The 22,716-nt window shown below is 38.8% G+C and overlaps 1 protein-coding gene across 3 annotated transcripts; it reads left to right on the forward strand.

Moving 5' to 3' along the window:
- Window positions 1-1,604: 1,604 nt before the first annotated feature.
- LOC141775358 (uncharacterized) lies at window positions 1,605-22,629 on the forward strand. Of its 3 annotated transcripts, XM_074648646.1 has the most exons (16): window positions 1,605-1,896; window positions 2,193-2,264; window positions 3,480-3,731; window positions 6,330-6,737; window positions 7,457-7,528; window positions 7,865-7,936; window positions 8,330-8,401; window positions 9,275-9,346; window positions 9,682-9,753; window positions 11,969-12,040; window positions 16,557-16,628; window positions 16,994-17,065; window positions 17,459-17,530; window positions 18,335-18,406; window positions 18,773-18,844; window positions 19,238-22,629. In XM_074648646.1, the coding sequence occupies exons 1-16, from the start codon at window positions 1,801-1,803 to the stop codon at window positions 19,289-19,291; spliced, it is 1,674 nt and encodes a 557-aa protein (XP_074504747.1). In that variant the 5' UTR covers window positions 1,605-1,800; the 3' UTR covers window positions 19,292-22,629. The 3 variants fall into 3 exon arrangements, with proteins under 3 accessions (XP_074504747.1, XP_074504749.1, XP_074504748.1); XM_074648648.1 differs by lacking the exons at window positions 16,557-16,628; window positions 16,994-17,065; window positions 17,459-17,530; ... (1 more) ...; window positions 18,773-18,844; window positions 19,238-22,629 and adding an exon at window positions 15,969-16,238; XM_074648647.1 differs by lacking the exons at window positions 8,330-8,401; window positions 9,275-9,346; window positions 9,682-9,753; ... (4 more) ...; window positions 18,773-18,844; window positions 19,238-22,629 and adding exons at window positions 10,147-10,218; window positions 11,096-11,167; window positions 11,504-11,575; window positions 15,969-16,238.
- Window positions 22,630-22,716: the final 87 nt, after the last annotated feature.

Genomic DNA, 22,716 nt, shown 5'->3' on the forward strand with positions numbered 1-22,716 from the left:
TGAAATATCTTCCCACCTGCAAATTCTGTTTTCATCCAACCTTTCAGTGTAACCTCTATGACTCCAGTCTGTGTTGGGTATGGTATTGTTAGGTGTCACTTATAGACACAATCAGCAGCCATCACCATTGGAGCTAATGTCCTGGTGTTTGGTGCCAAGGAACTAAGCTGTGTTTAGTTCAGGTGGACTGAAGAAGACTGGATGCAACCGTTTACTGAGAATCCAAATCATGTAGCATGTGAGCTGTTCTAAAAATAAATATAAGTAAAATAAATGTATGTTTCTTCTTTAAATTAAAAGGCAGTAGTCATCGTCCTCCTCAGCAGATGTATGAGCCAAGAATGTATTGAGTTGTCGTCAGGAGGATGGGAGGGATATCGTCTCTGAGATTTCTGCCTCCACCACAATACAACAGAAGTGAACATGTCCTCAATACGGATCATTTATTTATAACGGATCCATGTAAGTCCAGCAGTCTGGACTTCCCTGTAAGACAGCTTGTCACTGTTACTGAGACCCGTGTACAGTAGTTAGTAACATGATAACAAAACAACATGGTATTTCAAACATGCAGATATGCTTCACGTTATTTCTATCACCGGTTAGACAAGTTTTACTTTATGCTATTTTTAATTTAGCAAGTACCAGTGACCGAAAGACAAAACCTTCTTTTTAATCATTTATTTTTTAACTAGAAATATTTTTGCTGAGTATCCATTCACCTCCATTGTATTGGGCACTGATTCTGGAGAGATATATTGTTATAAGATATGTTAGATGATAGATGTTATTGTTATGAGATTTTTTTTTTTTAATGCTGTAAGCACCACAATTTAGATTTCATTGATTTGTATTGAGGTGCAGACGGGCATCTCAGAGACTGATATCTAAAAGTCTGGATAAATAAAACCAAAACTATTTGATATAACTAAATGTAACTGAGACAAAAAACACCTACAAAATACAACAATAAATAGCCTATGCTGGTAGAGTTTAAACTCAAAATAACCTTCCCATACACAACGATATGCTTATCTAACAGTCACTTTAAATAAAATGTGTTGTCATGGTTGGCCTACCTGTTGCCATATTTTGTTATTTAATTTACTTTAACGATTAGAGAGATTGTGTCTCCTATATGAAGACACATCCATCTGCATAATTAACTTAATGTCCCCACCGCACATATTGTGGGGCGAGCAGACATTATATTTAAGCAGTAATGCTTAAAATCTCTGCACAAACTAAACTTCTTTTCACAGCAGACAGTTTGGCATGTCATAGCAGGGTAAACACAGGTGTAACTGATCAAATTAATTATGGTTTACCTTGTAATGACATGTCAACATTGCTGCTGTGAAAAGGGCCTATTTTACATTCAGTGGTATGATGAAATAGTATTGGTGAGCCTCATCATCTCATTAAACGTAGCCTACCTTCTACACATTTCAATCTGTAATAGATATGAAAATGTAGAAAACTCAGCATGCATACATGAAAACTGTTTTCTGATTTTGGAGAGGTTTTTGTGCTTTAAAAAAATACCTACATTGCTAAAAACTTAAGGCTATAATCACATTTAGTCCTGTTGTAACACATCATGTAATTTGATCTGCAACCACGTGAAAAATGAAAGTAAAAGTCCCTTTGTGCGTCTCGTGATCAGGTCAAACCAGAAGACTGCAGTCGACCAAACTGCGGATGTTGATGATGAACAACGGAAAATCCTTTGGTCTTTCTGATCAATACATTAAATAGTTTTTGTTTTTTTTCCGGGGGTGGGGGGGTTTAAAGACGAAGATGGGTGATACGAACTATCAGACTTGGTTCTTAATGTTCTTAGCACTTCAAAATCGGTTCTGGAGTTTTATGGACGACCGACCGGAGCTAACGCAGGTATGACGCACTTTTACATTTAGACCTACATGAACAAGAGTTCATGAACAAGAATTCATGTGCAAAAAGAGATATCTCCGTTTTTATTTATTTTTCTTAAATCGTGTTTTTTTGATCACTCGGAAAAATCAATCAAACTGGTATTGTTTTGATAAGATGTTACATTTTTTATTTCCATAAATCACGTTTTATTTTTTTTAATGTTTATTTTTATTCAGACTATCTTTATGATTTTAAGATCGCATCCTTTATCTGAGACACATAGAGTAAAATCTTGTTGAATTCTGTGACTCCAGGAAATGAACATGCATGATCTGCATACAGGACTGACATACCAGCCTCAGGCAGTGGATTTGGACTTGCATCAGGTAGGCTGTTTAAACATATAGAGCAAGGGTGCCCAAACTTTCCCTTGGAGGGCCAAAACTGGAACTCAATGGAGGGCCACGGGCCAAAATTAAACACCCATTGTATTGTATTATTAAGATGCAAAATGGTACTCCCAAGTTCCCTTAATTGAATATGTTTTACATATTTAGCCCCTTAAAACCCACCTGCTGAATACAATTGGGCTCATTTATGCAATTTATGCATTTCCAAGACTGTTTAGGGACCCCAGTATGTAGAAATATTAAAATACACTATTTTTAGAATAGGCAAAAATAACACATGTATACTGCATTCAAAGAACTGCATGTTTTCCCCAAAACTGCATGTGATTATCATAAAGTGGGCATGTCTGTAAAGGGGAGACTTATGGGTACCCATAGAACCTATTTTCATTCATATATCTTGAAATCAGAGGTCAAGGGACCCCTTTGAAAATGGCCATGCCAGTTTTTCCCCACCAACATTTAGCCCAACTTTAGAGTGTTAGCCTCCTTCCTGACAAGCTAATATGACATGATATGGTACTAATGGAGTCCTTAGGTTTTCTAGTTTCATATGATGCCACTATCTTCTAACCATAAACCTGAGCCTGGTACGGCCTACAAAAGACAGTGAAGTCGGTTGGGTCTTTTAAAAAAAAAAAAGAATTTGCTTACATCTGGCGGGCCAAATCAAACTTGATGGTGGGCCAACTTTGGCCCGCGAGCCCCACTTTGGACAGCCCTGATAAAGAGGCTTAACTGTGATCCTACCAGTGGTGTGGGCTAGTGGCTACCTCCTTGATGAGGTGGGTAGGTTACAGAGGAGGAAATGGTATACTCTATTCCAATGTTTATTTGGCTGATAGGTGCGTATATACTTTAAACTACCACAAAAAGAGGTGGGTAGACGTATACCTATGCACACCTTCCACTACACCACTGTATTATTATTAGTAGTAGTAGTGTCATAGGCCTAGTAAATGTGCTTTTGCATAATTTTGGTGAATTTTTAATGGGAAAACTATTAAATAACTTCACTGTTATACAGTGTAATGATACCAATCAGTCCAAAAAACAACCTCCATACAAATTAAGTGATATACTGCACTGAAATGTACTGTCTGCTTTAAAATGTTCAACAACCAATGATTGAAAGAACATAACATTCCTTGAAATCATGACTAATATGATTCCAATTATCTTGAATTTCAGTTGACAGATCTAGAGGAACAGTCTGTTGTGCTGGAAGAAAACCTTCGTAGAACAGAGATAGAGATTTTAAGATCTCGGAACAGCAGGTTACAATTGTTGAGGCTGAGGAACGTTAGGAACCTACAGACAGACTTGAAAAAACTGCAAGCTGAATTGAGAGCCGCCATCAAAACTCTGGTGGGTATGTCAACACGCAAATACACGGGAGGAACCTTCTCCAGTAGAAGATCCATGCTGGAGCTCGAAGAACTGGTAAAAACAATTGTATTATTTTATTATTATTATTATTATTATGGCCCGAGAACTGACAACGTCGGTCCGAGGACCTATTGAATTTTTAATTTCGAATAATTATTATTATCACATATCAGATGTGCGTGAAATAGATATCTGATAAGGGTTTAGTGGTCGGGTGTAGCAAATTGACTCGCTAGCGCCCCCTATTGAGGAGCCCCGGCGACACGTTTCACCTAGATGTATGAAATTTAGTAGGTATATAGAACATGTTGAGACGTAAAAAAAAATCCTCTTGGAGGTATACCGAAACCCAACAGGAAGTCGGCCATCTTGAATATTGGGTCAGTTTTTTAACATTTCCAGGTGCTGTTATATTTCTGTACACCAAAAGCGTGGACTCAATTGCAGACACAACAAAAGTCTTTTGAAGGTGTAACAAAATTAATTTATTACACTAAATATAATAGGACTGTGAACAGGACTGGATTTCCTGGAGGGAAGGATCCAGATCGAGGAGGAGCAGCGTGCAGGAGTGAGCAGGCAGGTAGTTCCAGGAAGCAGCAACAGCTGACAGGTGAACAGACCTGAACAGAGGACAAAAATAGTGTGAATCCACAAATCCGAAAACACGAGCATGAGCAAGTCAAAAAAGCCAAAAACACAAGGGAGCCTGAATATGTAATGTACCACTGTGGGTGACGGAACGATCTGGCGATGAGTGGCAGGAAGACCGGGGTATATATACTGCAGGTGTGTGTGATGATTGCTTGATTGTTTTCAGCTGCTCCAGCAGTGCCCGCCCAGAGGAGGAGGAGGAGAAAGGCCACACCTCCCAACACACTGACAGACTAGACAAACAGGGAAAAACACACAGGAGACAAAAGGGCAGGGAAACAGAGGAAACACAAGGAAACACTAGGCTGCCAAGATGATAACATGACAGGTGCTGTATTTTAACGAACTCCTCCTAGAGATTTAACCCAATCGACTTTAAATTTGGTCAGTAGTATCTTAAGACCTTTGTGATGAAAAGATGATCAAAGATCTAAAAGTTATCAAACTATGTTGCCGTGGCGTGGTGTGGTGTGGCATGGCGGCGAAAAAGAGCCTTTCGCCAAGAAAAAGGAAGTTGTTATAACTTTGGCGTATAGTGACCAATCTGCTCCAGATTTCTCATGCCTGATAAAGGTCCCTGTCTGACGACATCCACATGCAAATTTTGGCTCGCAGTCATAGCGCCACCTAGTGGTAACAGGAAATGCTATGTTTTACACGTTGATGTACTCTGCCTCACAAATTAATCAGATCGACCTCAAATTAGGTGAGAAAAACCTTAAGACCTTGATGATGCTTCCTTTCGAAAATTGTGAGTTTTTATCAAACGGCGCCGCCATGGCGGCATGGTGAATTTTGATGAGTCGCCATGAACAAACAAACCGCTGTATCTCGACTCCACAGTCAGATATCTTTTCCAAATTAAATAGGTTTGATTAGCATCTCAGCCTGAAGACATTTACAGTCTAATTTTGAATCATACTTATAGCGCCACCTAGAGGCAACAGGAAGTTACAGTGGCTATATTTTGATGTACTACTCTTAGTAGGTTAACCAGATCCACCTCAAATTTAGTCACAGAAATGGTAAGACCTTCATGATGCCAGACGGCAAAGTTTTTGAATTTTGGTGAAATGCTGTTGCCGTGGCGACGCATTGGCCATGAAACAGGAAGTTGTTTTTGAAGGGCTAAGGTTGTTTTAAAACAAATGAAACTTGGCACACTTATTAAAAGTGCTAAAATGTGTTAATGGATATGTTTATTTTGCTTGGGTGTGGTAAGGGGGCTCGATAGCACCACCTACAAAATTTCAATGAAGCAGCCCTCGCGGTACGTTTGACCTAGATGTACGAAATTTTTTAGACACATGTATCACATGCAGACTTAAAAAAAAGTCTGATGGGGCCATGCTCTAAACCCAACAGGAAGTCGGCCATTTTGGCCATTCATAGCAGTCCAGGCCTGAGGACATGTAAATGGCAATATTTGCTCATAGTCATAACGCCACATACTGGCAACAGGAAGTCAGCGTTATGTGACAAACATCATCCGATTTACATGAAATATAATACATAATGCATTTTAGCAGCGTGTCCTCTAGCGCCACCTAGCAGACACAGGAAGTGGGGAAAAATTTGCAATCTGTCACTTCCTGTGCCACTCAATCCACGCAGGAAATAACGTCTAACTTGTGAGTGCAGTGTCCGATGGTCACAGAAATGTAGGGCTGCGTCGACCGGCGTCCGGCAAGTACCCCCGACGTGCGCTTAGGTGCGAGGGCCCGGTCATCGCTGCTTGCAGCTTTAATTATTATTGTTGTTATTGTTGTTGTTGTTGTTATTACCAACTTCAAAGAACGTTAACAAGGTTAAAGGAGATTTAATTTAGAATGATCAAATGGAACAATGTTACAATCAATGTAATTATGTAGGTTTTTGCTGGATTGTAGCCAGACTCGTATTAAAACAAAGAGGCAATTATAGACTTTTCTCGAGGCCTCCTAATCCTCCTCCTTTTATTCATGACATTGCCTCTCTTCTGCTTGTTGATACACTTAGGTGAAAGAAAGAGGCCCATTACGTTTCCAGTCTTGTCCCAACATCCCATCAGAAGACCTACTCGACTTTGATTCTCTCAAAAAGTGGAGTAGCTTGAATAGAACCATATCATTCAAGAGGTCTTTTGAAGACATACTCAAAACCTTCGACATTGAAATTGATTCCCTTGACATGCGCCTCAAGAACAAACTGCAGAAGCTCTTTTACCCTGGGTACCAAGGACAAGCCAACTCCTCATTACCATCACCCCAGGCTGCAGGACAGGGCCTTAGATCTGAGTCTCCATCCAGTAAATCTGATTCACTTAGGGCCAGAGAAACAACATGTAAAGCTACCAGTCACATCTCAGAACAGAGTCGGCGACACCATTTACATGCTCTGCACAACACGGGGCACTCTGAACACCGGGTGAGTTTGCTTTCATAATATTTCTGCTGTGTTTGATAGTTTACAATGCTGTATGAGATAGGAAAGATGTGCTTTCAGGCCTCAGATCTCAGAGTGAAACTTCAGGGTACCAAACTAGCATAAGTCAAGAGAGGCCACATACATACATACATACAGTACATACATACATACACACATACAAACATACACACTGGCAGTATTATGTATGTGTTAAACATTGCATTAATTGATAAACTGCCATTTTGACCATGTATTCACTGAAAAATTGTGGGGATATAAAAACATTTCATGATCTCGTAAGTTTAACAGGGCTTAGTTATTGCATTGAGTCTTGTGATGAGAAGATCATAACTCTCTGGAGGGATCACATTGAAGTCAATGAGGAATAACTCTTAAAATGTTCCAGAGATGTAAAATTTAAAAAAAAAATTAAATAAAAAGTATAAACCACCGTGCAGTGTGTTGAGGTCTGATAAACCTTCAAACTCATGTGTCTGTTACTCAACCCAACCTTCCTGGATTGTATCTCATCTTCTCACTGAGCTCAGTTATTATAGTGCTTGAAACAACACGCTCCCCAACCAACGCAGCCCCTTGGGTTGTTTTATCGCAAGGGGCTGCTCCATTAATGTTTCAATAGAACTGGTTTATTTGTTATTTTGTGTAATATGTGCATTACCTTCTTTTATATAATCTTAAACCAATAACTGTTTGCATAGATTGCTGAATCTGAGAGTCCGACCCAACGTCACCGTTCACAGAACAACAATCCAGAGGTTTCACCATCACAGGTAGGGTTTATTAAGATGTTCTTTTTTAATCTTTTTGCCATGGCATGATCAGGACTATAGCCATGAACAAATCACTCAACTCACACTCAGAGTATTTGCTTTGTTGCTAGTCATTCCCTACCTCTCTTTCCCTTCTTTTCCTCCCATCTCTCCACGTTTGACTATCTAGTTAAATTGTAGAATGGCCAGAAAGCATTTGTACATGTAGATGTTACATCATTTCAAAGTCTCAAATTATCCATTAATGTTTCAATAGAACTGGTTTATTTGTAGTTATGTGCAATATGTGAGTTATCTTCTTTTTATTTAACCTTAAACCTGTTAAACTGTTTGCAGACAATGCCGAGGGCTGCACCCCAACCCATTGGCACCGTTCACAGACCGACAATCCAGGCACCACCATCACAGGTAGGGTTTCTTAGAGGATAGGTTCACCATTTTTCAAGTCTTTTTTAAAACAATAGTCAGATGCTCATGTGAACATTGGAGCAGGTTTTGCTTTCTGTAATCATTCCTCCTGTTTGTACTAGCAATTGAAAGATACCTCCCAAATGTGTTTTCAATGTAAGTGATAGGGGACAAAATCCACAGACCTTGATTTGTGCAAAGCTGTATTCAAAAGTTTATCTGAAGCTAATGATGAAGTTTCCTTTGAGTGATATGGAGCCTTGGTACAAGCACTTGTTTGTGGAGATATTTGACTTGTGTTCATTAGTCATCTATCACAAAAATCACACAAACTTAATGGCATCAATTAAGTATAGCATCATTTCTTTTTACTTTTGTGCTTCTCCCTTGAAGGGCCTCCTCGGGGAAGCTGTCCAACAACGCTGGAATCGGATTATCGATCGCTTGAGGAGTCTACTTTCAACAGTATGTTATTACAACACTCTGTGATTGTCACAAAATAAGGTGTTCTCTTGTTTTATTGTGGCCATAGCAGGACAGTGGCCGTGGTCAGACAATTTCCACTTGTGTGTAACTAATTAACTAACTAACTCATTCACTTAAAGCTGAAGTAGGCGAGATTGGAGCAAATATGATTAAAAAAAGTTATTTTTATAAAACGGTCACTATATCCTGACAGTAGTGCATGAAACAGGTAACCTGAAAAAAAACATGTTCCTCTGGGTCCTCCGATGCTCCTAACGGCATCTGCAAGATTTCACAGACCGGAGGAAAACAACCAATCAGAGCTGATGTGTGGTCTGCTGTCCAGCTGCCGTCTATGAGAGCCGGCTGTCAATCACTCACGAACTCCGACCAAGCAGTCAAACTAGGCAGTGCTGATCAAATATGAATCAATATTATGTTAATGCCTATTTCTTGCCTCAAATGTTTTCAGAATCATCTTGTAGTGCACGGTTTAGCTGTAAAATGAGAAAGTTTATGACCCAGCAGCCAGGTCGTGATTTCATGAGGGAATATCAAGCACCGCTCACATGACTGGAGCACAGCCAATAGGAACGCTCTCTCTCTAAAATGACCTGTGATTGGTCAAAGTCTTCCATCACGGGCTACATTTTTTAAAGCCTGAAAACAGAGCCATGAGGAGGTGCAGAAGTGTATTTTTCGCTCAGAACACTTAAATTACGATATGCTGAAAGGTTATTATGGAAGTTTTGCCCAATGCCAAACATTGTTGCCTACTGACACTTTAAGGGCTCAGTAATTGTAACTGTAATGTTGTGAAATATGTTCATTACCTTCTTTTATATAATCTTAAACCAATAACTGTTTGCATAGAATGCTGAATCTGAGAGTCCGACCCAACGTCACCGTTCACAGAACAACAATCCAGAGGTTTCACCATCACAGGTAGGGTTTATTAAGATGTTCTTTTTTAATCTTTTTGCCATGGCATGATCAGGACTATAGCCATGAACAAATCACTCAACTCACACTCAGAGTATTTGCTTTGTTGCTAGTCATTCCCTACCTCTCTTTCCCTTCTTTTCCTCCCATCTCTCCACGTTTGACTATCTAGTTAAATTGTAGAATGGCCAGAAAGCATTTGTACATGTAGATGTTACATCATTTCAAAGTCTCAAATTATCCATTAATGTTTCAATAGAACTGGTTTATTTGTAGTTATGTGCAATATGTGAGTTCTCCTCTTTTATTTAACCTTAAACCTGTTAAACTGTTTGCAGACAATGCCGAGGGCTGCACCCCAACCCATTGGCACCGTTCACAGAGCAGCATTCCAGGAACCACCATCACAGGTAGGGTTTCTTAAAGGATAGGTTCACCATTTCTCAAGTCTTTTTTAAAACAATAGTCAGATGCTCATGTGAACATTGGAGCAGGTTTTGCTTTCTGTAATCATTCCTCCTGTTTATACTAGCAATTGAAAGATACCTCCCAAATGTGTTTTCAATGTAAGTGATAGGGGACAAAATCCACAGACCTTGATTTGTGCAAAGCTGTATTCAAAAGTTTATCTGAAGCTAATGATGAAGTTTCCTTTGAGTGATATGGAGCCTTGGTACAAGCACTTGTTTGTGGAGATATTTGACTTGTGCTCATTAGTCATTTATCACAAAAATCACATGAATTTAATGACATCAATTAAGTATAGCATCATCTCTTTTTACTTTTGTGCTTCTTCCTTGAAGGGCCTCCTCAGGGAAACTGTCCAACAACGCCAGAATCGGATTATCGATCTCTCGAGGAATCTACGTTCAACAGTATGTTATTACAACACTGTGGTTGTCACAAAATAAGGTGTTCTCTTTTTTTATTGTGGCCATAGCAGGACAGTGGCCGTAGTCAGAAAATTTCTACTTGTGTGTAACTATTTAACTAACTAACTCATTCACTTAAAGCTGAAGTAGGTGAGATTGGAGTAAATATGATTAAAAAAAATTATTTTTATAAAACGGTCACTATATCTTGACAATAGTACATGAAACAGGTAACCTGAAGAAAAAAAATGTGCCTCTGTGTCCTCCGGTGCTCCTAACGGCATCTGCAAGATTTCACAGACCGGAGGAAAACAACCAATCAGAGCTGATGTGTGGTCTGCTGTCCAGTTGCCGTCTATGAGAGCCGGCTGTCAATCACTCACGAACTCCGACCAAGCAGTCAAACTAGGCAGTGCTGATCAAATATGAATCAATATTACATCAATGCCTATTTCTCGCCTCAAATGTTTTCAGAATCATCTTGTAGTGCACGGTTTAGCTGTAAAATGAGAAAGTTTGTGACCCAGCAGCCATGTCGTGATTTCATGAGGGAATATCAAGCACCGCTCACATGACCGGAGCTCAGCCAATAGGAACGCTCTCTCTCTAAAATTACCTGTGATTTTGGTCAAAGTTTTCCATCACGGGCCAGATTTTTTAAAGCCCTAAAACAGAGCCATGATGAGGTGCAGAAGTCTAGTTATCTCTCAGAACACTTAAATTATGATATGCTGAAAGGAAATTATGGAAGTTTTGCCCAATGATGCCAAAAATTGTTGCCTACTGAAGCTTTAAGGGCTCAGTAATTGTAACTGTAATGTTGTGTAATATGTGCATTACCTTCTTTTATATAATCTTAAACCAATAACTGTTTGCATAGAATGCTGAATCTGAGAGTCCGACCCAACGTCACCGTTCACAGAGCAACAATCCAGAGGTTTCACCATCACAGGTAGGGTTTATTAAGATGTTCTTTTTTAGTCTTTTTGCCATGGCATGATCAGGACTATAGCCATGAACAAATCACTCAACTCACACTCAGAGTATTTGCTTTGTTGCTAGTCATTCCCTACCTCTCTTTCCCTTCTTTTCCTCCCATCTCTCCACGTTTGACTATCTAGTTAAATTGTAGAATGGCCAGAAAGCATTTGTACATGTAGATGTTACATCATTTCAAAGTCTCAAATTATCCATTAATGTTTCAATAGAACTGGTTTATTTGTAGTTATGTGCAATATGTGAGTTATCTTCTTTTTATTTAACCTTAAACCTGTTAAACTGTTTGCAGACAATGCCGAGGGCTGCACCCCAACCCATTGGCACCGTTCACAGACCGACAATCCAGGCACCACCATCACAGGTAGGGTTTCTTAGAGGATAGGTTCACCATTTTTCAAGTCTTTTTTAAAACAATAGTCAGATGCTCATGTGAACATTGGAGCAGGTTTTGCTTTCTGTAATCATTCCTCCTGTTTGTACTAGCAATTGAAAGATACCTCCCAAATGTGTTTTCAATGTAAGTGATAGGGGACAAAATCCACAGACCTTGATTTGTGCAAAGCTGTATTCAAAAGTTTATCTGAAGCTAATGATGAAGTTTCCTTTGAGTGATATGGAGCCTTGGTACAAGCACTTGTTTGTGGAGATATTTGACTTGTGTTCATTAGTCATCTATCACAAAAATCACACAAACTTAATGGCATCAATTAAGTATAGCATCATTTCTTTTTACTTTTGTGCTTCTCCCTTGAAGGGCCTCCTCGGGGAAGCTGTCCAACAACGCTGGAATCGGATTATCGATCGCTTGAGGAGTCTACTTTCAACAGTATGTTATTACAACACTCTGTGATTGTCACAAAATAAGGTGTTCTCTTGTTTTATTGTGGCCATAGCAGGACAGTGGCCGTGGTCAGACAATTTCCACTTGTGTGTAACTAATTAACTAACTAACTCATTCACTTAAAGCTGAAGTAGGCGAGATTGGAGCAAATATGATTAAAAAAAGTTATTTTTATAAAACGGTCACTATATCCTGACAGTAGTGCATGAAACAGGTAACCTGAAAAAAAACATGTTCCTCTGGGTCCTCCGATGCTCCTAACGGCATCTGCAAGATTTCACAGACCGGAGGAAAACAACCAATCAGAGCTGATGTGTGGTCTGCTGTCCAGCTGCCGTCTATGAGAGCCGGCTGTCAATCACTCACGAACTCCGACCAAGCAGTCAAACTAGGCAGTGCTGATCAAATATGAATCAATATTATGTTAATGCCTATTTCTTGCCTCAAATGTTTTCAGAATCATCTTGTAGTGCACGGTTTAGCTGTAAAATGAGAAAGTTTATGACCCAGCAGCCAGGTCGTGATTTCATGAGGGAATATCAAGCACCGCTCACATGACTGGAGCACAGCCAATAGGAACGCTCTCTCTCTAAAATGACCTGTGATTGGTCAAAGTCTTCCATCACGGGCTACATTTTTTAAAGCCTGAAAACAGAGCCATGAGGAGGTGCAGAAGTGTATTTTTCGCTCAGAACACTTAAATTACGATATGCTGAAAGGTTATTATGGAAGTTTTGCCCAATGCCAAACATTGTTGCCTACTGACACTTTAAGGGCTCAGTAATTGTAACTGTAATGTTGTGAAATATGTTCATTACCTTCTTTTATATAATCTTAAACCAATAACTGTTTGCATAGAATGCTGAATCTGAGAGTCCGACCCAACGTCACCGTTCACAGAACAACAATCCAGAGGTTTCACCATCACAGGTAGGGTTTATTAAGATGTTCTTTTTTAATCTTTTTGCCATGGCATGATCAGGACTATAGCCATGAACAAATCACTCAACTCACACTCAGAGTATTTGCTTTGTTGCTAGTCATTCCCTACCTCTCTTTCCCTTCTTTTCCTCCCATCTCTCCACGTTTGACTATCTAGTTAAATTGTAGAATGGCCAGAAAGCATTTGTACATGTAGATGTTACATCATTTCAAAGTCTCAAATTATCCATTAATGTTTCAATAGAACTGGTTTATTTGTAGTTATGTGCAATATGTGAGTTCTCCTCTTTTATTTAACCTTAAACCTGTTAAACTGTTTGCAGACAATGCCGAGGGCTGCACCCCAACCCATTGGCACCGTTCACAGAGCAACAATCCAGGAACCACCATCACAGGTAGGGTTTCTTAAAGGATAGGTTCACCATTTCTCAAGTCTTTTTTAAAACAATAGTCAGATGCTCATGTGAACATTGGAGCAGGTTTTGCTTTCTGTAATCATTCCTCCTGTTTATACTAGCAATTGAAAGATACCTCCCAAATGTGTTTTCAATGTAAGTGATAGGGGACAAAATCCACAGACCTTGATTTGTGCAAAGCTGTATTCAAAAGTTTATCTGAAGCTAATGATGAAGTTTCCTTTGAGTGATATGGAGCCTTGGTACAAGCACTTGTTTGTGGAGATATTTGACTTGTGCTCATTAGTCATTTATCACAAAAATCACATGAATTTAATGACATCAATTAAGTATAGCATCATCTCTTTTTACTTTTGTGCTTCTTCCTTGAAGGGCCTCCTCAGGGAAACTGTCCAACAACGCCAGAATCGGATTATCGATCTCTCGAGGAATCTACGTTCAACAGTATGTTATTACAACACTGTGGTTGTCACAAAATAAGGTGTTCTCTTTTTTTATTGTGGCCATAGCAGGACAGTGGCCGTAGTCAGAAAATTTCTACTTGTGTGTAACTATTTAACTAACTAACTCATTCACTTAAAGCTGAAGTAGGTGAGATTGGAGTAAATATGATTAAAAAAAATTATTTTTATAAAACGGTCACTATATCTTGACAATAGTACATGAAACAGGTAACCTGAAGAAAAAAAATGTGCCTCTGTGTCCTCCGGTGCTCCTAACGGCATCTGCAAGATTTCACAGACCGGAGGAAAACAACCAATCAGAGCTGATGTGTGGTCTGCTGTCCAGTTGCCGTCTATGAGAGCCGGCTGTCAATCACTCACGAACTCCGACCAAGCAGTCAAACTAGGCAGTGCTGATCAAATATGAATCAATATTACATCAATGCCTATTTCTCGCCTCAAATGTTTTCAGAATCATCTTGTAGTGCACGGTTTAGCTGTAAAATGAGAAAGTTTGTGACCCAGCAGCCATGTCGTGATTTCATGAGGGAATATCAAGCACCGCTCACATGACCGGAGCTCAGCCAATAGGAACGCTCTCTCTCTAAAATTACCTGTGATTTTGGTCAAAGTTTTCCATCACGGGCCAGATTTTTTAAAGCCCTAAAACAGAGCCATGATGAGGTGCAGAAGTCTAGTTATCTCTCAGAACACTTAAATTATGATATGCTGAAAGGAAATTATGGAAGTTTTGCCCAATGATGCCAAAAATTGTTGCCTACTGAAGCTTTAAGGGCTCAGTAATTGTAACTGTAATGTTGTGTAATATGTGCATTACCTTCTTTTATATAATCTTAAACCAATAACTGTTTGCATAGAATGCTGAATCTGAGAGTCCGACCCAACGTCACCGTTCACAGAGCAACAATCCAGAGGTTTCACCATCACAGGTAGGGTTTATTAAGATGTTCTTTTTTAATCTTTTTGCCATGGCATGATCAGGACTATAGCCATGAACAAATCACTCAACTCACACTCAGAGTATTTGCTTTGTTGCTAGTCATTCCCTACCTCTCTTTCCCTTCTTTTCCTCCCATCTCTCCACGTTTGACTATCTAGTTAAATTGTAGAATGGCCAGAAAGCATTTGTACATGTAGATGTTACATCATTTCAAAGTCTCAAATTATCCATTAATGTTTCAATAGAACTGGTTTATTTGTAGTTATGTGCAATATGTGAGTTATCTTCTTTTTATTTAACCTTAAACCTGTTAAACTGTTTGCAGACAATGCCGAGGGCTGCACCCCAACCCATTGGCACCGTTCACAGACCGACAATCCAGGCACCACCATCACAGGTAGGGTTTCTTAGAGGATAGGTTCACCATTTTTCAAGTCTTTTTTAAAACAATAGTCAGATGCTCATGTGAACATTGGAGCAGGTTTTGCTTTCTGTAATCATTCCTCCTGTTTGTACTAGCAATTGAAAGATACCTCCCAAATGTGTTTTCAATGTAAGTGATAGGGGACAAAATCCACAGACCTTTCTTTGTGCAAAGATGTATTCAAAAGTTTATCTGAAGCTAATGATGAAGTTTGGTTTGAGTGATATGGAGCCTTGGTACAAGCACTTGTTTGTGGAGATATTTGACTTGTGTTCATTAGTCATCTATCACAAAAATCACATGAATTTAATGACATCAATTAAATATAGCATCATCTCTTTTTACTTTTGTGCTTCTTCCTTGAAGAGCCTCCTCGGGGAAACTGTCCAACAACGCCAGAATCGGATTATCGATCGCTCGAGGAATCTACGTCCAACAGTATGTTATTACAACACTCTGTGATTGTCACAAAATAAGGTGTTCTCTTTTTTTATTGTGGCACTAGCAGGACTGTGGCCGTAGTCAGAAAATTTCTACTTGTGTGTAACTAATTAACTAACTAACTCATTCACTTAAAGCTGAAGTAGGCAAGATTGGAGCAAATATGATTAAAAAAAGTCAGTTTTATAAAACGGTCACTATATCCTGACAGTAGTGCATGAAACAGGTAACCTGAAAAAAATCATGTTCCTCTGGGTCCTCCGGTGCTCCCAACGGCATCTGCAAGATTTCACAGACCGGAGGAAAACAACCAGTCAGAGCTGATGTTTGGTCTGCTGTCCAGCTGCCGTCTATGAGAGCCGGCTGTCAATCACTCACGAACTCCGACCAAGCAGTCAAACTAGGCAGTGCTGATCAAATATGAATCAATATTATGTTAATGCCTATTTTTTGCCTCAAATGTTTTCAGAATCATCTTGTAGTGCACGGTTTAGCTGTAAAATGAGAAAGTTTATGACCCAGCAGCCATGTGGCGATTTCATGAGGGAATATCAAGCACCGCTCACATGACTGGAGCTCAGCCAATAGGAACGCTCTCTCTCTAAAATGACCAATGATTGGTCAAAGTTTTCCGTCACCTGCTAGATTTTCTAAAGCCTGAAAACAGAGCCTTGAGGAGGTGCAGAAGTCTAGTTTTCTCTCAGAACACTTACATTACGATATGCTGAAAGGAAATTATGGAATTTTTGCCCAATGATGCCAAAAAATTGTTGCCTACTGCCACTTTAAGGGCTCAGTAATTGTAACTGTTATTTTGTGTAATATGTGCATTACCTTCTTTTATATAATCTTAAACCAATAACTGTTTGCACAGAACACTGAATATGAGATACCGACCCAACGTCACCGTTCACAGAGCAACAATCCAGAGGTTTCACCATCACAGGTAGGGTTTATTAAGATGTTCTTTTTTAGTCTTTTTACCATGGCATGATCAGGACTATAGCCATGTACAAATCACTCAACTCACACTCAGAGTATTTGCTTTGTTGCTAGTCATTCCCTACCTCTCTTTCCCTTCTTTTCCTCCCATCTCTCCACATTTGACAATCTAGTTAAATCGTAGGATGGCCAGAAAAGCTATTTAAAAATAAATGAATAAATGAAAGCATTTGTACATGTAGATGTTACATCATTTCAAAGTCTGAAATTCTCCATTAATGTTTCAATAGAACTGGTTTATTTGTAGTTATGTGCAATATGTGAGTTCTCCTCTTTTATTTAACCTTAAACCTGTTAAACTGTTTGCAGGCAATACCGAGGGCTGCACCCCAACCCATTGGCACCGTTCACAGAGCAACAATCCAGGAACCACCATCACAGGTAGGGTTTCTTAAAGGATAGGTTCACCATTTTTCAAGTCTTTTTTAAAACAATAGTCAGATGCTCATGTGAACATTGGAGCAGGTTTTGCTTTCTGTAATCATTCCTCCTGTTTATACTAACAATTGAAAGATACCTTCCAAATGTGTTTTCAATGTAAGTGATAGGGGACAAAATCCACAGACCTTGCTTTGTGCAAAGATGTATTCAAAAGTTTATCTGAAGCTAATGAGGAAGTTTGGTTTGATTGACATGGAGCCTTGGTACAAGCACTTGTTTGTGGAGATATTTGACTTTTGGTCATTAGTCATCTATCACAAAAATCACATGAATTTAATGACATCAATTAAGTATAGCATCATCTCTTTTTACTTTTGTGCTTCTCCCTTGAAGGGCCTCCTCGGGGAAACTCTCCAACAACGCCAGAATCGGATTATCGATCGCTTGAGGAGTCTACGTTCAACAGTATGTTATTACAACACTCTGTGATTGTCACCAAATAAGGTGTTCTCTTTTTTTATTGTGGCACTAGCAGGACTGTGGCTGTGGTCAGAAAATGTCCACTTGTGTGTAACTATTAACTAACTAACTCATTCACTTAAAGCTGAAGTAGGCAAGATTGGAGCAAATACGATTAAAAAAAGTTATTTTTATAAAACGGCTTCTAACGGCATCTGCAAGATTTCACAGACCGGAGGAAAACAACCAATCAGAACTGATCTGGGATCTGCTGTCCATCTGCTGTCTATGAGAGCCGGCTGTCAATCACTCACGAACTCCGACCAAGCGGTCAAACTAGGCAGTGCTGATCAAATATGGATCAATGTTACGTTAATGCCTATTTCCCTCCTCAAATGTTTTCAAAATCATCTTGTAGTGCACGGTTTAGCTGTAAAATGAGAAAGTTTGTGACCCAGCAGCCATGTCGTGATTTCATGAGGGAATATCAAGCACCGCTCACATGACCGGAGCACAGCCAATAGGAACGCTCTCTCTCTGAAATGACCTGTGATTGGTCAAAGTCTTCTGTCACGGGCTAGATTTTTTAAAGCCTGAAAACAGAGCCATGAGGAGGTGCAGAAGTCTAGTTTTCTCTCAGAACACTTGAATTACAATATGCTGAAAGGTTATTATGGAAGTTTTGCCCAATGATGCCAAAAAATTGTTGCCTACTGACACTTTAAGGGCTCAGTAATTGTAACTGTAATCTTGTGTAATATGTGCATTACCTTCTTTTATATAATCTTAAACCAATAATTGTTTGCACAGAACACTGAATATGAGATACCGACCCAACGGCACCGTTCACAGAGCAACAATCCAGAGGTTTCACCATCACAGGTAGGGTTTAATAAGATGTTCTTTTTTAGTCTTTTTGCCATGGCATGATCAGGACTATAGCCATGAACAAATCACTCAACTCACACTCAGAGTATTTGCTTTGTTGCTAGTTGTTCCCTACCTCTCTTTCCCTTCTTTTCCTCCCATCTCTCCACGTTTGACTATCCAGTTAAATCGTAGAATGGCCAGAAAAGCAATTTTAAAAATAAATGAATAAATGAAAGCATTTGTACATGTAGATGTTACATAATTTCAAAGTCTCAAATTCTCCATTAATGTTTCAATAGAACTGGTTTATTTGTAGTTATGTGCAATATGTGAGTTCTCCTCTTTTATTTAACCTTAAACCTGTTAAACTGTTTGCAGACAATACCGAGGGCTGCACCCCGACCCATTGGCACCGTTAACAGAGCAACAATCCAGGAACCACCATCACAGGTAGGGTTTCTTAGAGGATAGGTTCACCATTTTTCAAGTCTTTTTTAAAACAATAGTCAGATGCTCATGTGAACATTGGAGCAGGTTTTGCTTTCTGTAATCATTCCTCCTGTTTATACTAGCAATTGAAAGATACCTTTCAAATGCGTTTTCAATGTAAGTGATAGGGGACAAAATCCACAGACCTTGCTTTGTGCAAAGATGTATTCAAAAGTTTATCTGAAGCTAATGAGGAAGTTTGGTTTGAGTGATATGTAGCCTTGGTACAAGCACTTGTTTGTGGAGATATTTGACTTTTGGTCATTAGTCATCTATCACAAAAATCACATGAATTTAATGACATCAATTAAGTATAGCATCATCTCTTTTTACTTTTGTGCTTCTTCCTTGAAGGGCATCCATGGGAAAATTCCCAAACAGATTATTAATCCCTGGCAGAGAAGGTGATTACCACAGCAATGAAGACTGTCTCAGCTGAGGCCAGTGGTAACCCGTCTTTCTCTCTTGCCAACATCAGCACAGAAATATATAAGTCAATGGCTGCCAGCTGTGCAGCCATTTAGATTTTCCTTTAATGATTTTGAATAGTCTAATCTGGCCAATTTACTAAAACAACACAAGTCAGAATATCGTAAATTCTCATTTAACAGCTGGTATGAAAATAATGGCAAACAAAGTCTGGTGGCTAATAAAGGTTGGGTAAAAATTCTTGTTGAGGGGGTAGAAACCTTTAGCCTACTACGACAGCTCACACAGTAAATTTAGTGTAATGTACATTCCCGCAACACTAATTCCATCAGTACATTAGTGTCGTGTTATAATCACCACTCTGCTCCTCTGAGGTTCTGCTTTTTAACAGGAATGTTTCCGTACTTTTCATGCATTAAAAGCCTACCTATAAAAAGAAGGCTACAAGACTTTTATGTAAAAGATTTTGGAGGAATGTTGTGTTTTATTCATGGTACCATTACATCGTCTGGGGAAAAGACAAACTGGGATGCATTACATGCCTCACGTTGTACTGATGCAATTATTGCTGGGGATATTGACATTACACTATATTAATCAAGACAACAGGTACATATGGAGGAAATTTGAAGTTTGCATTAACTGCGTAACAGGAATTTAGAAATAAAGGCCTGGTTCTTTCTGCTACTGAGGTAAATAAAAGGCATATCAAATACTGTAGCTAGTCTTATATGTCTTCAGAATCAGAATCAGCTTTATTGAGCAAGTACACATACATCCAATCTTATTTGCCTAATTCAATTGTTTTGAGATTGCATTATAATTTCTGCATATTAGTTTGCTCACTGTTAGGCCTGTATAGGTGATAATAACTGTTGGCAGCTGTTTTTTAATGCATAATTTCTGGCTATTTCTGGTTATGGTTCTGATATTACCACTTTATGTTAGCCTTTGTTTCTAACCCATTCAAAAAATCCATTGACTTTGAGACGAGGGAACCAGAAGTGCTAAAATGCTAACTCATTTCCAGGTTTTAGGCAAGGCTTATTGAAAGAGGTTGGGACACAGCCTTGAGCTATGTGGTATGACACATGCATAGTGTAACTGGAGCTGTGGTTGTGCGTTGCTATTGTGTCAATTTCGGTGAGTGCAGAGCAGATTTTACTTAGCATGTGTTCTTCCCAATGATATGACATGACATGACACAATATGAGGCCGTAACATCTCCTCTTTCAACCGGCTACAATTTGGGACTCATTCCTGCAGCACTCTATATGGGTCATCAATTCTTTGAAGGAACAGTGTGTATCATTTAGGGGGATCTATTGGCAGAAATGGAATATTAAATTAATACGTAATTTAGTGTATAATCACCTAAAAATAATAATCATTGTGTGTCCGTTACCTTAGAATCAGCCGTTTATATCTATATACGGGTCCTCTTCATGGAGATGGCGTACATGTTTCTACCATGCGTCGGCCACCGTTGTTCTACGCACCCGATTTGACTGTTATCAGGCCATTAAACAGGCGTTATCAGTCACTGATGTGGGTCATTAGAGGCCTACTATGCCTACATTGTTATAAAAGGGAAAGCGGAACTTAAAAGCAACATCTTCTAACATGTTGTGAAACTCAATGAAACGTTACGTTTTGAACACAAACATACTTTTTTAGGTTTAGGCAACAAAACTTCAACTTCTTTAGGTTTAAGCAACAAAGCCACTTAGTTAAGCTTAGGGGGGGAAACAAATAATCTTTTCTGCTTAAATAACTATGTTTCAAAAGTGAACACAAAACTTAACGCTTGTGAACACACGGACAACTACATGCTGTTAGTGTCCCATCCATTGTCCCCGACCTCCACCCCTTATGGAGTTTCACAGTGTCTATACTACAGCGCCTGATTTCAACTTCTGCTCCTGTCATAATTACTAAGGTCGCTAGAGGTCGCTGTCGTGTTCTTTAATACCTTCTTTCAGTGATCTAGCATGTCAATAGATGATAAAACCTACTAGTGGGTATAGTAGGCCCCTATTGACCCACATCTATGGTGCTTATGGCGACCAATAACGCCTATTTAATGGCCTGATAACAGTCTAAACCTGTCATGGAAAAAACAAGCACTTTTAGTGGAGGTTCATTGACGGTGAGGAGTTGCCCCAAGTAATTACAATACAGCCCGTTTAGCAGCTGCTGTCTGCAGCACTTCCCCTCAATACTGGACCAATTTCAGAAATTGTTGTCCCCATTAGTCACTTAGACACATAAACATGGGAAAATAGGGATCAGGTTGAAAAATACCAGTTAGCCTTTAAATGCACTGATGTAGATAAGCTGTTAACTGAATGACAATCATGTACTTTATATTTGAGCAGACATTATTATTTTGTGTTAAAATGTTGACCATTTTGTTATTTCCAAGTAATTATCTGTATATGGTATCTTGTAAATATGTATGTGGAGTGAAAATGAATACAATGTTAATGATTAACAGTTATCCTGTACAAAAAAATGACAATTCAATATTTTGAGTATTCTGGGTAAGTCGGTAAAAGGACAATAAGGTCACAATGTTTTTGTAAGGATGGCTGTAGACAGCTAGCCAAAGTATTTAACCAAATATAGAGAAACACATGATCATTCACAGATGAATTTGCTGGTAATGGTTCATTGGCATTGACATGTTTGGAGCCATCAAGAGAGAAGTTTATAGCACAGAACTCAAAACATGATCAAAGATAAACTCTAATTGGCTCCAGGCTAGGTGGTGAGAAATAAATCTCTATTTTGAGGAGAAGAAAGGAAATAGACAACAGCAGGAACTAGCATAAAGGTGATCTATAGAGTAGCAAGACAAACTGCCAAAATCTTGGAAATAACATATATCATAAATGATTGGAGCAGATTTTTGTTTTTCCACGACTTGCCTAGAAACTGCATTCACTTAATTATTACTACAAAGTTTTTACATTCACAAATTCAGTGATCGATTTGAATCATTTAACAACTAATCAGTGAATTATGATGTGTTAAACAGTTAAACATCTTTCTACCAAACATTAACATTTGATTTGATGTACTTTTACGTTTTTTTATGGGGTTGTACAACGTTTATGTGATTGACCAATTAGAATCGAGTATTCAACATTACATTTAATCATTGTTTGATGAATTTATTCACATGTAATCTGCATTTAATCATTTAGATTTTCTATATTGTGTGACTATTGTGACTTTTCTAAGTTTTTACTTGATATGCTGTTGTGCTGCTTCTTGATTTTGCTTTGGTTATAAATAAACTTCATAGTGAAACAGTCTATTGTTTTTTTCCCCAATACAACAGGGTTGGAACTGTCACAGTAAGAAACAAATGATTCTGTAAAATCACTAAAATCGGCAGA

This window comes from Sebastes fasciatus, chromosome 10, assembly GCF_043250625.1.
Source record: "Sebastes fasciatus isolate fSebFas1 chromosome 10, fSebFas1.pri, whole genome shotgun sequence".
Lineage (NCBI taxonomy): Eukaryota > Metazoa > Chordata > Actinopteri > Perciformes > Sebastidae > Sebastes > Sebastes fasciatus.

Excerpts from the sequence above, each read along its gene's own strand:
- LOC141775358 (XM_074648646.1), top strand. The coding sequence starts at position 1,801 with ATGGGTGATACGAACTATCAGACTTGGTTCTTAATGTTCTTAGCACTT. Across the intron at positions 8,402-9,274 it reads TGAGGAGTCTACTTTCAACA|AATGCTGAATCTGAGAGTCC; the intron begins GTATGTTATTAC and ends CTGTTTGCATAG. Across the intron at positions 18,407-18,772 it reads CAGAGGTTTCACCATCACAG|ACAATACCGAGGGCTGCACC; the intron begins GTAGGGTTTAAT and ends AACTGTTTGCAG.